This window comes from Stigmatopora argus, chromosome 3 (genome assembly GCF_051989625.1).
Source record: "Stigmatopora argus isolate UIUO_Sarg chromosome 3, RoL_Sarg_1.0, whole genome shotgun sequence".
NCBI classification, from domain to species: domain Eukaryota; kingdom Metazoa; phylum Chordata; class Actinopteri; order Syngnathiformes; family Syngnathidae; genus Stigmatopora; species Stigmatopora argus.
This window is the reverse complement of record NC_135389.1, coordinates 11,753,886-11,766,648: the sequence shown is the minus strand read 5'-3', so window position 1 is coordinate 11,766,648 and position 12,763 is coordinate 11,753,886. Positions and strand designations below refer to the sequence as shown.

Below are 12,763 nucleotides of genomic sequence, written 5' to 3'. Positions count from 1 at the left end.
GGAGAGCCGCCAGCGCCACAAGATACTAGCAGCTAATAGCCGCAGGGTTGGAGACATGTGAGGCCATTCCAACATGAAGCCAAGACCACAGGCAAATAAGTAAACTCGGTTCATAATTACCCTGGGGAGACACACTCCATAATCCCAGCTAGTACCAATGCAAAACAAGAAAATGGGGGAAGTAAAGTATTCATCATTCATTCATTCACTTCTGTACCGCGTATCCTCGCAAGGGTTGCGAACGATACATGGTGCTGAATGTCCACACACATTGGATTTGCCCATGAGCATTACTGGTTAGATATTTTACCAAGGTGAAAACCAGAAAGCTGTCGCCGAAAGAAAAGAAAATCTATTAACGACCCGCCAATGATTTGGAATGTCTGGAAGAAGAAGGAAAAAATAGCCGACGAACTGCAAGACCAAATGGAAAAAGTAAAAACACATTTGATGGCATGTTATCGAAGACCTTGTGACAACTCTTATGGGCAACAACATCCGGAAGGCAGGAGTGAAGGTTAAAATCTACTTCATGAATGGAAATACTCAGGCATTCCAGAAAATTAAAACATAAAAAAATGTATATATCAAGGCTAAACTACTTTGGGGATAACATTTCATGGATGGATAACAAAATATGGATCCTCCACCAACATGGATAGAATTTTTAAGGCTTTCAGAAAAAGTATCAAGTGATGACTTCAAATAATGGGGCTCATTCGAAACACAGTAGAGGGAAGATAATGACTACTTCTCAGACGGGCTCATTATTCCAACACATGATGGTAGCAGTAGCATTAAATCATAAGATTACAGATGTATTTTTTATTAGCCTTTTAAAAAAGATATTTTTAAAAACTGAAGGAAGATCGGTTACATAGGGAAAAATAATTACCCAAAAAGCGATTAAAAAAAAAAAAAGACAAGTTGGAGGCTTTAGTCAGTCTTGAAATGTTGTCATTTGGCACAAGAAGGCATGGTTAGTTCCCGAGACGACTTGCACACAAATTCATGTTACTGAGTAAACTGAGCTTGTGCTACATATCTTTCCCTTTTAAATTCCAATGTTGATAACTGAGGAATGAGCTTTACTGTTACAATACTTTTGCTTTGGACTGCACTCCTTAAACTAACACTGTGTTTCTCGCCTCTAGGCATTAACTGACTGAACGGTTTAAGTGCTTTAAACAAGCATTGGACAAATAAAGGAAAAGATAAAGACAAAATCAATGTTTGTTTCTCCCCAGACAAATGAATGGTTTTCACTGGGGTGTAGCATTAAGAAGGCAATCTGTGAAACAACAATACCATGGGCTGTGAAGAAATGCATTTATCTACACTTCAGTTGTGCTGTCGTTAAGTAGGATGTTTCATGTTCAAGATTACACTGTAAACTTTGCCGTAATAATGGGGTTGACAGTGATCGCACACAGGCACGCACGGAGCGACATCTTTTCCGTGTCCGTATCTTTTCACATTCAGGGTGAACCCCTTTTTGAATTTTGCTGGCAGACTGCTTGGCTGTTTAATTGATTGAATCCTTTTGCCAAGCATGATCAGTGGGGAGCATTTTGATGGACAGTGTTAAATGAATTTGAAACAGTAGATGAAATTAACGATGAAGGACATGAGGGTTTATTTTACTTTGTGTGTCTGTTCACTCATGTGAGATTGCTGAATTAAATGTAGGAATTGAATAAAGTGTCAAAAGTAGAGCCGTACAATGGGAAAGGGAAAAAAATGGAAAGGAATTTTGAAAAAATAATACTTTTTGGTGAATGTAGAACAACAATTTAAAGACAGTTTGAACAATGAGGCATTTGGTTTATAAGTATGCATCCATGTTTCTGGATGAGAAAAAAATGGGTGCCTACATGCACTGCTTAACTTTCTTTTTGTGGTCATCATAATTCTGTCGTTTAAGTCCATATTCAGTGAAAGTAACTCGTTGATGATATTAAGATAGCCGCGGGCTTGTAAAATGTTTGTCAGAGTCTGATGTATTCGCACAGTAACAGGCACAATTTATAGTCCAAATGGGCAAATTAGGTACTTCTCTCCATTTTCATCGATTCTATTTGTCTTGCTGATGTTGATTTTCCTTTTTGCCTGCAGTTTGAAGCTTACGTACTTGAGGGCTCGACAGGTGTGGTCCTAAACCTAACAATCGATGACAGAGATGACCCAGCGACGGGTGCATGGAGAGCCGTGTACTCCATAGTCAACGGAGATTCCACACGAAGATTTCAGATTCAGACCAACCCAGACAATAATGAGGGAATGCTTTCTGTTGTGAAGGTATATAAGGGTAAATCTTCTTTCTTCTCCTAAATGTCCTTGATCTAACACGCTTTTTTTTAGCCTCTAGACTATGAAGGCACAGCGTTCCACAAGATCTACATTAAAGTGGAAAATGAAGACCCACTGGTTCCAGATGTTTCTTATGGCCCTACCTCCACAGCAACTGTTCAAGTCAAGGTTTTAGACATTAACGAAGGGCCGGTCTTCTTCCCTGACCCGCTGGTTGTGACCAGGATGGAAAACATTCCAGTGGAAAGCTTTGTAGCCTCTCTTAATGCCACAGACCCGGATACATTACAGTTACAGAGTGTAAGGTGAGGCACTTAAATTAAAAATGTTGAACGACATCACTGTATTGTATATTGTCCGTGGGTGTGCAATGTTGCGTCCACTTTTTGTTTCATTGAATTTCTGGCCTACTTTCTGCTTATTGTGATCATCTTTTCCCCTGTAGTTACATTACCTACATTAACAAATAGACCTAAATAAGCACTCGCTAATGATAATGACCCGAGAAATAAAGCCACTCAATTGTGACATTACGAATCAAATCATTGAGGTGGTCCTGTCCACTATAAAAATTAATAGATGAATAGTTAAGTAAAATAGACTGTATCATTATTGAGTGAGCAATACACTTACAATTATGAATGATAATATGAAAAATATTGAATGAAACGTCTGATTTCAATAAAGTAGACTTGAATGGGCAGGTTATGGGTTATAAATGTATCCTGTATTGACTGAAGTGATTGCATTTCCAATTTAGCCACATTTTAAAATACTTTTTTTTCTGATCTGAAAATACTCAATTTAACTTGTATTTTCTCTATATACCACTTTGACACTAAACTGTTTAAAAAATCTAAATTGTGAAACTCAAATGGTGTGTAGTATATCAGGAATCCCAGATAGAAAATTTTCAGACTTGTTGGATTATAATGACGAGGTGAAGCTAAACTTTCTGCTTCTGATTTACATTTGAAACTTGAAAGTAAAACTAGAAACGGATGTTTTTCAAATACACCCTATTTTTCAAACATGGTGTGTTTGAAAAACAACACGACAAAACATCATTTCCATATGAATCATTCAGTCTCGCGGATATTATGCATAACAGCATCTTTCATTTTTAACTCAGTTATCTGCGGAATGCATTTCTTCACTTCACTTATAAGGCACATTGACATTGGACTTGCACCAGGGATTGTGACCATGCCAGAGCTGTGACCTGTCGACAGTTTGAGGACACTGAAAAAAGACAGACACTGGGATGGTTGCAAATGGAGAATGAGGGAGCGTGCACAGAATGAAATAGCGGCTAAAAAGTAGAGTCACTTCTCTTAGCAATACTGCTGTCTGCCTCTGCATAAATGTGCAGGTGTTTGATTGTGTGGGCGACACTGCGTGTGCATGATGCTGTGTGTGTTTGTACATGCCCTAGGTTCTACGGGTTAAATGAATTTGACATGGAACACAATGCGTCTGAGCCTTGGATCACTGTCGTCATTCAGAGGCAAAGCACGCACAGCTTGGATTTCCGCTTGTATATTTTCCATGTAATGAGTCTTGGTAAATAAGACCAGTGTTTACTCAAAGAAGTGACCCAACAACCAACCATTTCCTATCATTTAGTTTCCATGACAGCCCTGGTGTTACCGGGTCAGACGCTTTAGTAATATGGTAAATGAATGTGATGAAGGCGGAACGGTGGAAGAGGTATTAGCACGTCAGCCTACAGTTCTGAGATCGAGGGTTCAATCCCTGGTGGAATCCAATTTTTCTGTGTGGGATTTGCAAGTTCTTCAAGTGCCTATGTGGGTTTTCTCCTGGTACTCTGATTTCCTTCCACATCCCCAAAACATGCATGGTAGGCTGGGTGAACACTTAAAATTGACCCTAGCTATGGAGTGAGAGTTTGGATGGTTGTTTGTCGTGTTTTGCCCTGCAATTGGCTGGCAACCATTTCATGGTGTTCTCCACTTACTGCCCAAAGTTGGCTGGGATAGGCTCCAACACCCCCCTGCATCTTGTGGTAAATGGAACAGAAAATGAATGAATTCAGTCAGAAGACAGTCATGAGTTGATGATGAAAGTGGGAAAGTTTATACGAGATGAATCAACCAGCACATAAAATAAGGCCAAATTTCCCAGCATGAACACTTGACATTTAAACATACCGAGCTGACAAAAAAGGTCCTTCTTAAGAATACTGTCATCACTGAGCTTCCTTTGTGAAATATAATGTATTAATTATGGTAGTCATGACTGAAATCTGAAAATATGCCATTTCTCAGTCTGAACCAGAAAGTGAGAAAAGTATAGTAAAATATACTTGCTATGCTAATCCGACATATTTAATCAATGAGGGTGGCATTTTACTCTGCGCAAAATTTGCACGAAAGGGTAATGAGACAGAGAAGTTGTATAAATTAAATATTTTTAACAGCTTAACGTGTGACATTACATCAAGTTGTGTTCTTTGTGGTCATATTCAATAAAAAATGGTTACAGTCCACTTCTCTAAAATAATAATAATGATAATATATTCCAGAAGTAATGAGTAATCATGAGTTGAAACTTTCTCAATTTTCTCAATCACACATAGCAGTTAACCCATTTCCTTCCATTGACAGCGATATATATCTAATTCATTTGAAGTGAGAGGCCTCACAGTTAAAATGAAGTGGCCATCTAAAATGGCAGCAGATGAGGTAGATGGAATATGAAGTGAATTGCTCAATAGTCAATGATCCAACCCACAACTGTGCAGACTAACTTTCAAATGAAACAATGTGCTGACACGATGTTCTGCATTAAAAGATAGGCAATATGCACAAAGCAGTTTTGATATTCATTCATTCATATTCCATACCACTTACCCCAACAAGGGTCATGGGGGACACCCTGAAATGGTTGCCAGCCAGGTGGCACAGTTTTGTTACTAAAAAACAAATCAAAAGTGGTACCTTGGTTTGACTTAACTTGTCCTTCCAGACGAGCCCAGTCTGATTTTACGAAGATTCATTTTTCTCCTTTTCTTAAGAATGGTTTGAATGTATTTCAGGGCAGTTTTTTAAATTTCACAACAGGGTGCACAGTACTTGTTTATCTAACGCTTAGTCCAACTCAGTTTCTGCCGTCTGAATGTATGAATGTTTGCCCTGGTAACCCATTTGCAGCTTCTTTCTGGGGTCCTCTCTCTCCAAAATAAAGTGTGTGCTGTGTCCCTAACCTTACTTTGAAAAATGAGAACATCTCATGAATTCAGGTCATGCATTATTCAGCAGCTCCCTTTTTGCTTTCACTCCTCACTGTGGGCAAATGCTCAGTGAGAGACATGGGACCTAAAAGAAGAGAAGAGTGGAAGCTTAGATTTCAGGCTCTAAGACTCGCGGGTAGCTTTGAAGAGGCACGGGTTAAGTAAGAGAACAGGGCAGACAGCCGTTCAATGCGATGCAAGGACAGGCTTTGGTGTGCGATATATCAATGTTATGAATGGCACAAAGGGTGACCGTGGATGCAGGTCAGACAAAATCATCTCTTGTTCTTTAAACCGTCATTAGAAAAAAGACAAATACATGTCTTTTGACCGACAAATGGACAATACCGTGTTCTTTCAAGCATCCTGTCATTGACCGGCTTTTCAGCCACCGTAGCACTCACTGAAGCAATATTGATTGTAAGGGATTATCGTCTAAATAACTGATTTTTCCTTTTTTTATTGTTTTTTCCCATTTTATTTAGCGTTCCCTTATTTGAATTACTCGTGTTATGGACTGCAAAGTCTGATTGATGGACTCGATCACATCGTGACATCATTTATATGAAACAAGTTTGTCTCAAAGTGAGGTCTGATACATGTCTGCATTACAAATTATAACCATAACGATGTTTTGATGGAAATGGGATGCCACCTGAATTATGTATTTTTAGAAAACATTTTGAATAAATGCATGCTGTCAAATGTTCTCACAGAACGTAATCACAAGACATTTGTGAATGTCAGCCATCAATCTTGATCACTCGCATGTATCACTTTCATCGCTGGGATAAACACCACTAAATCTAGAGCAATCAATTAAAATCACACTGTTTTGTATTCAAAACAAGATGTCTCTAGCATGCAAATCGGGAACCTATTGGAAAAAAGCAACTAATGTCACTTTAGCGGACAACTAACCACTTTAGTAGCTTTCAATCCTTTTAGCTACATGAAACAATTAGAGGTAAGATAAATGCTGCCTCATTATTGATGCGAAACTAAATGAGAGTTGGCTGAGGCTACTCGGAAGGCAGCAGTGTAAAAGCAGATCTTAAAGTATAGAGCAAAGAGATGTATGGAAAAAAAAACTATTTTTCTTTTACAGGCCCATTCACAGTATGTATCCTCCTTGTCCTCACCCCATTCTTCGTCCCTCATCATCATCCCTCTCCCTGCTCCACCACCATTTCTGTTCCGCATCTCACGCTTTTCCTGCTGTGAATTTAAATGAAGTGCACAGTAGTTGTGGCCAAACAGAAGTCAGCAAACCCTTGTCCATATGAGTTTTGCTTGCACAAACTCTGCAACTCTCTGATGCAAACATTTTATTAACATTGGCTGTTGGCCATTTCTCTCACTCGCTCACCTCTCCTGTAGTTTGCTCTCAGGAGAGGAAGTAGTTATATAACCGTGTTAATTGAGCTGGATTTTGAGTAACATTGGATAACTTTATCCAATGTTGATTTAGGAAACTAAAAAACTAAACAAAGAAAGGTCAACAAATAAGGCTGACGCACCCCCACAGTTCAGGAGATGAGATGAGGACAACAAGGATATATATATATATATATATATATATATATATATATATATATATATATATATATATATATATATATATATATATATATCACTTTTTAGAAAATATATTACTGTAAAAGGTGTGTTATTTTGACAGTAACAATGTAAAGTGTCTGTAATCTCAAATTTTCAACTTCCCAAGGTATTCCATGCTGCGAGATCCAGCAGGCTGGTTGACCGTCAACCCATTGCGAGGCACTGTCAACACATTGGCCTCTCTGGACCGTGAATCTCCTCATGTTTACGACAATAAATACAGAGCTCTCTTCATTGCCATTGATAACGGTAAGTCAAAACGAAAACTAAAGACTGGTACATTATGTCTTATTCAGAATATTTTGCATTTTTATTGGCTGCCATTGACAGACAGTAGACATCTACTCCATTTCATTCAGAGGGCTGGCAGTGAGTGATCATGTTTTAGCGCCATAGATGTCCAATACATTCAATCACTGTCAGCTCCTTCCAAATCCAATGGATTGGACGTCTATCCCATCAACGGAAGCAAATAAAATTGTTTATAAGACAAAATACTATATCCATATCCGTATTACTTGATTTGAAACCTTTTATTCCATTATACATTTTCTGTGACATGTCGAATTGTTATATAAACACCAATCCTAAATATATTGCAATTGGCAAAGCAAAATGGGGCATTTATGGAAGGAGTTGCCAAATTCCTGCACAAGAGGTGGTCACTAGTCGGCATTGACAGAGGAGCTACTGGATGAATCTCTCTCTAAACCCAAGGCGTTAAAAAAACCTCAAAAGTCAATTTCGTCCTTAATCTTGTTGATTCTTTCTCGTCTGGACTGAACTCTCATCTGTTCTCCTGTTCTTGCTGCGATCATGGCAGATCCATTAGTGAGGCTGAGACATTCTATTAAAATACAGCAGAATGTGGTTCATGTGTTGGTGAGTTTGGCAGGTGTGAAAAGATGAATGCTGAAAGATGATTGATATAACGCAGAGGAGCTCTTTTGAAGAAAACAAAGAGGTCGAGAATATAAGCAAGGAGTACAGAAGATGAACGATTAAATGGAGAACAGAACCTCCTCACATCTACATTGATGATGAATCGGTCTGATCCTTAAATAAACACTCGCAGAAAAATATTGGCTACCAGTTGCCTGACTTGAGTGAAACATTCATTTATTTTCTGAATGGTTTATACTCACAAAGGTCGCAAGGGGTGGTGAAGCCTATCCCATCTAACTATGGGCACCAGGCGGGGGACTGCCAATTGCAGGGATCAACAAATCAGACAACCATTCACGCTCACACTCATACAGATAGGCAATTTAGAGTGCTCAACCAGCCTACCCTACATATTTTTGGAATGTGGGAGGAAACCGGAATACCCACATTTTTTGGCGGTCCAGAGTAATGACCAAAATATTGAATGTCAGTTAAAACTGTTGTCTTTAAATTGATGACGACATACAGGATCTCGAGGCAGATTTAGAACTTGGTGTTCATAAAATGTTCCATTTAGTGCACAATTACCTTTTGCACAAATTATTGCTTTGAATTGTGGCTTGCGACAGGCCAGTTGCTTCGGAGTTATGTCACGTTGTTAAAGCCAGCTCACTAGAACTGGACTTCTAACCCAGGAGAAAACAGTTCGAAATTGCAAGTGGTTAAGAAAAATTGAGGAGAAATGTTTGGAAAACAATAGTAAAGGAAATGCCACTGCTATGAATGCATGCAGATCATGTAGTTGACTACAAACTTAGCATTTTTGTACATTGGGAGCGCAAATTTTGTGGAGTTACATTGAAAACAGCAAATAGTAAGACTGAGTCTTTTCACTTTAGACAACCTCTAAATGATATTTTTCAGGGGATCTCAAAGCCAAAATGACTCATTTTGAAACATTTATTGCTTTCAAATCACTATAAACAAAGCAATCAAGCCTTGTGACAATGCGTTTAAGATGTTTTTTATGCAGCCTTAAGCTAATTTTATCCTTTGTTTTGACATCCTGTCATTTGTCAGACAAAACAAAGGGCCTGCGTGGAAAAGTAGAGGCCATGATTCTCTACTCAATATTTCTGTCAGGTCCCTTTACACAATGAGGTCAGCTGAGTGGAAATCACATAGCGAACGATTGAGCGAGAAAATGTAATCCAAGTGAAGAAAAGGAAGACAAACATACAACAACTACATGTGATATGAGGCGAAACAAGAAAGGATTGGTGGATTTTAGAACAGTATGAAGTAATGACAATGTTGATTTAAAGGTCAGGGGTCATGTCCGCTGGACACTTTTCCACGATGTGTCTGAAGTCTGTCGGTTTCACTCTATTGCCAAAGCATCCAACCACAAGACCGGTAGCCGAAGCTTAGCTGCTGCAGCTTTTGTCCCTTCCTGATGTGTGAAATTGACTCTGTCCTGATTGCACGCAAGCTTTTGAGTACACACACCTTTCACAGTCGAATATTTACAGAAAAGAGAATGGCTTGTAGTTGTGATTGTAAATGCATTTATTATTGTGGTGGCAATTTACGATGCTTATTTTGTCCCCACCGTATGCAGTCTGCATAGACTCTGTCGAGTAATGAGTTTCTGTTTTGGAGTTAATGGATTGGGAATCCGTAGCCTACTTTGCACTGAGAAAACCTGCAGAGCCGCGTTATTGTAAGAAGGCTTGTGGGGAACTTGATGGGCTGTTTGTTCTTATAAAGTCTGAACAAAAGTTGCTGCTTTTAACACTCGAGCAAATTCTCCCCAGCCTTTCTGCTATCCTCTTGGAACAACAGCTGTTCTTGCTTTTCACGCTCCTTGAGTCTTTTGTTTTCAATGTCTGTGTGTTTGTGTAGAAGATTAGAGTTCACTGACTATATTCTGTGTTTGTCTCAATTTTCAGTGACTTTTTGTCGTTGCCATGTGTATTACTGTTCTGTGTGTTGTAGCTCACTGTTTCTGCTTCTGGTTTAAGTGTTAACCAACCTCCCGGTGTGCACCATTTTTCACTGGGAGGCAAAAATACATTATGCAAACCGTTCAGAGCAGATGTGGACAAATGTGCACATAATTTTGGTGTCTGGTTCCACTGCCTCCAGAAAACTGCACAAAACACCCAATCAGTGTTTGCTTGATATTCCTGGTTAGAATTGACAGTGGATTTAGAAGTTGTCAAACATTCTTCTCTTCTTAACACTTTTTAATTGGGATTTCAAATTGAAGAAGTGATTTATTATTTCTACAGAAGTTAAAAAGCATCTAACTAACCCTTACTGTCACTACTAGTTAGTTATTAGGCATGTCCCAATCACATATTTTATCATGCTAATCTAAGGCCAACTGTTTTTACTGCTTTTTCAAAATGATTTTTGGGACAAATTACCCATTAATATTGTAGCAGGTATAAATTCAAATCAAATTAAAAGCCTTTATTGTCATTATACACAGTTGACAGTTAACAAAATTGGTGGTGCTACTCCACAAAGTGCGTTTTTCCCAGTAAATTACCCAGTATTGAAATGTATGAGAGGTAAAAAAAATATATATATATACGTAAGTGGAGTAATGTTGTCCCTTTAGCCCTTTGTGATCAACCTCTTTCGCACATCATCGGCAAAGTACTGTAATAATACATAATGACTCAAAGTGTCAATCCAACGCTTTCACATTCTTACACCAAAGGAACATAGAATTATCTTTACAGGGGGTCTCAAACTTATGGTCTAGAGTTGTTTGTTGAGGTTAGCCAAACTGAGCAGCCAATGTGAGTCACTTGGCTGAAATGAAATTCTACCTGACATCAAGTAGAAGGAAAATACTTATGTATATGCCGCCAGGTGGTCCCAATTAGATGTCTTTCCCAAAATTTGTCATGAAATGAGAAGTAAGCAACAAGTACAGACTTGTGGGTATCCATCTGCTAAAACCACAAAATATCACTATGGTAGCACCTTCGCTATTAAATGGACTCAACGTTTGCTGCTCAGAAATAGAACAACTTTCCATGGTGGGACCTGTCTCTCCAAGGCAACAAAAAGCATGCTTCTATCGCTCGAGAGAAAAAGCCTTAAAGTGCACAACGAATGTTGAGAGCGCATATTGGTGAATCACAGATTCGATCATCAAAAGATCTGTACTCCCACACAATTTTGCTTGTGCAATACATGGCGACCTGAGAAAATAGATGATAGATGTAATGACAGATGTAATATATCTATGTTTTAGCCTGCAGCTATAACTTATATTTTGTTTAGAACATCATTAAGAAAAACTATTGTCGTTGGCCTCTTTTTATTCTAGTACATGTAGTTAAGATGACCACGCTCTGTGCATTACTTGAGGCGCAGCAGCACAAAGTTGCGAAAGATAGTCATTACAAAGAGACTGAGGAATCTCATCCCCTCCCTGATGGCTTCCTTCAGTTCAGCGGTTGTTCTAGTTCCAGCAAGACGGAGCAAGTGCTAACAACTCCAAGATTTCCCGAGACTGACTGAAAGCAAACATTGGACTCCATGTGATTAATCTCAACACTGATTTTGAGTGGGCATCTCGCAGCTCGGGCCTTAGCGCCCCAGATTTCTTCCTTTTGTGCCTATGCAGGGAGACTCAAAACCATCACTGAACTGAAGGAAGCCGACAGGGAGGGAATAAGAGCCATTTGTGCTGTGACTTGATAAAATACATTGCGCTGAATGGTGGTGATCTCGAGTACAGGGCCTAGGATAAAGGAGGCCATTTATACCATCATTTTTAAATCTGATGTTTTTAATGAAATAAACTAGTTGTGGCTGGAGTCACATTTATTCACGCAAAATGATGCCTATCAAATTTGGAGTCCTATTTTTGGTCACCCTGCTAAAATATATACAAAGCCTACTGATTCTACCCAAACAGGGTTGCAAAATATATTAAATTAAGTAGAAATGTGGGGCAGATCTGAATCCCAGAATGTTTCCTTGTCCCCCTGTTGTCCTAAGGGTCACTTTGACTTCCAGTAAATTACGCTTCTGCCAATGACTCTACGGAGACAGAGAGTGACACGAGAAGGCAGGTTAAGTGCCTTTCTGAAATGTGTTCTTGACCAGCCAATCAATTGTGACCCTCTGTCGTCACGAGCGAGGGTGACACCATCGTTAGGTTGAGAATCAAGACATCTTGACCCAGGGTAATGGTGGTCTAATGGGAGGCACTCTGGAAAGCGTGGAAGCTCTCTGCTCAATGCTGTTTTACCTCCCCCGTCTTGTTGCACTGCCTCATTAAGCCCAAATTCACACTGTTCTTTTTAGCACTGCCTCCACAAATTTGGACACCCACGCCACAACGTCCCATGTGTCTCTGTGTTCACCAATGAATTGGAAAACACACACAAATAATTGCACGCCAACAGAATTGTGTTGTCTTTGTCTGTACAAGGGAGAAAAATACTGAGCTACGTCACTACGTCATCCAGAAAGATATTTTCTACATCTCCAATTTATCTTTTCAATTTACTGAGTTCCAAAAAAAATTGTTATTTCAGGAAAGTATCTGACGTATATGTGTATTGATATCTTTTAATTTAGTAATTCCACCCAACATCAGACTAGATCCCATTCACATGTTTCAACCATATTTCAAATGGTTTTAAACCTGTTGTATCAAGGGCC

The 12,763-nt window shown here is 39.1% G+C and overlaps 1 protein-coding gene across 1 annotated transcript in view; it reads left to right on the top strand.

Annotated features, from left to right (window-relative positions):
* The window catches only part of cdh13 (cadherin 13, H-cadherin (heart)), a 155,483-nt gene that overhangs the window by 128,160 nt on the left and 14,560 nt on the right, over positions 1-12,763 (top strand). Inside the window, exons 10-12 of the mRNA XM_077596184.1 lie at positions 2,116-2,298; positions 2,362-2,615; positions 7,290-7,432. Coding sequence (XP_077452310.1) covers positions 2,116-2,298; positions 2,362-2,615; positions 7,290-7,432 — 580 coding nt within the window. The remainder of the gene's footprint in view (positions 1-2,115; positions 2,299-2,361; positions 2,616-7,289; positions 7,433-12,763) is intronic.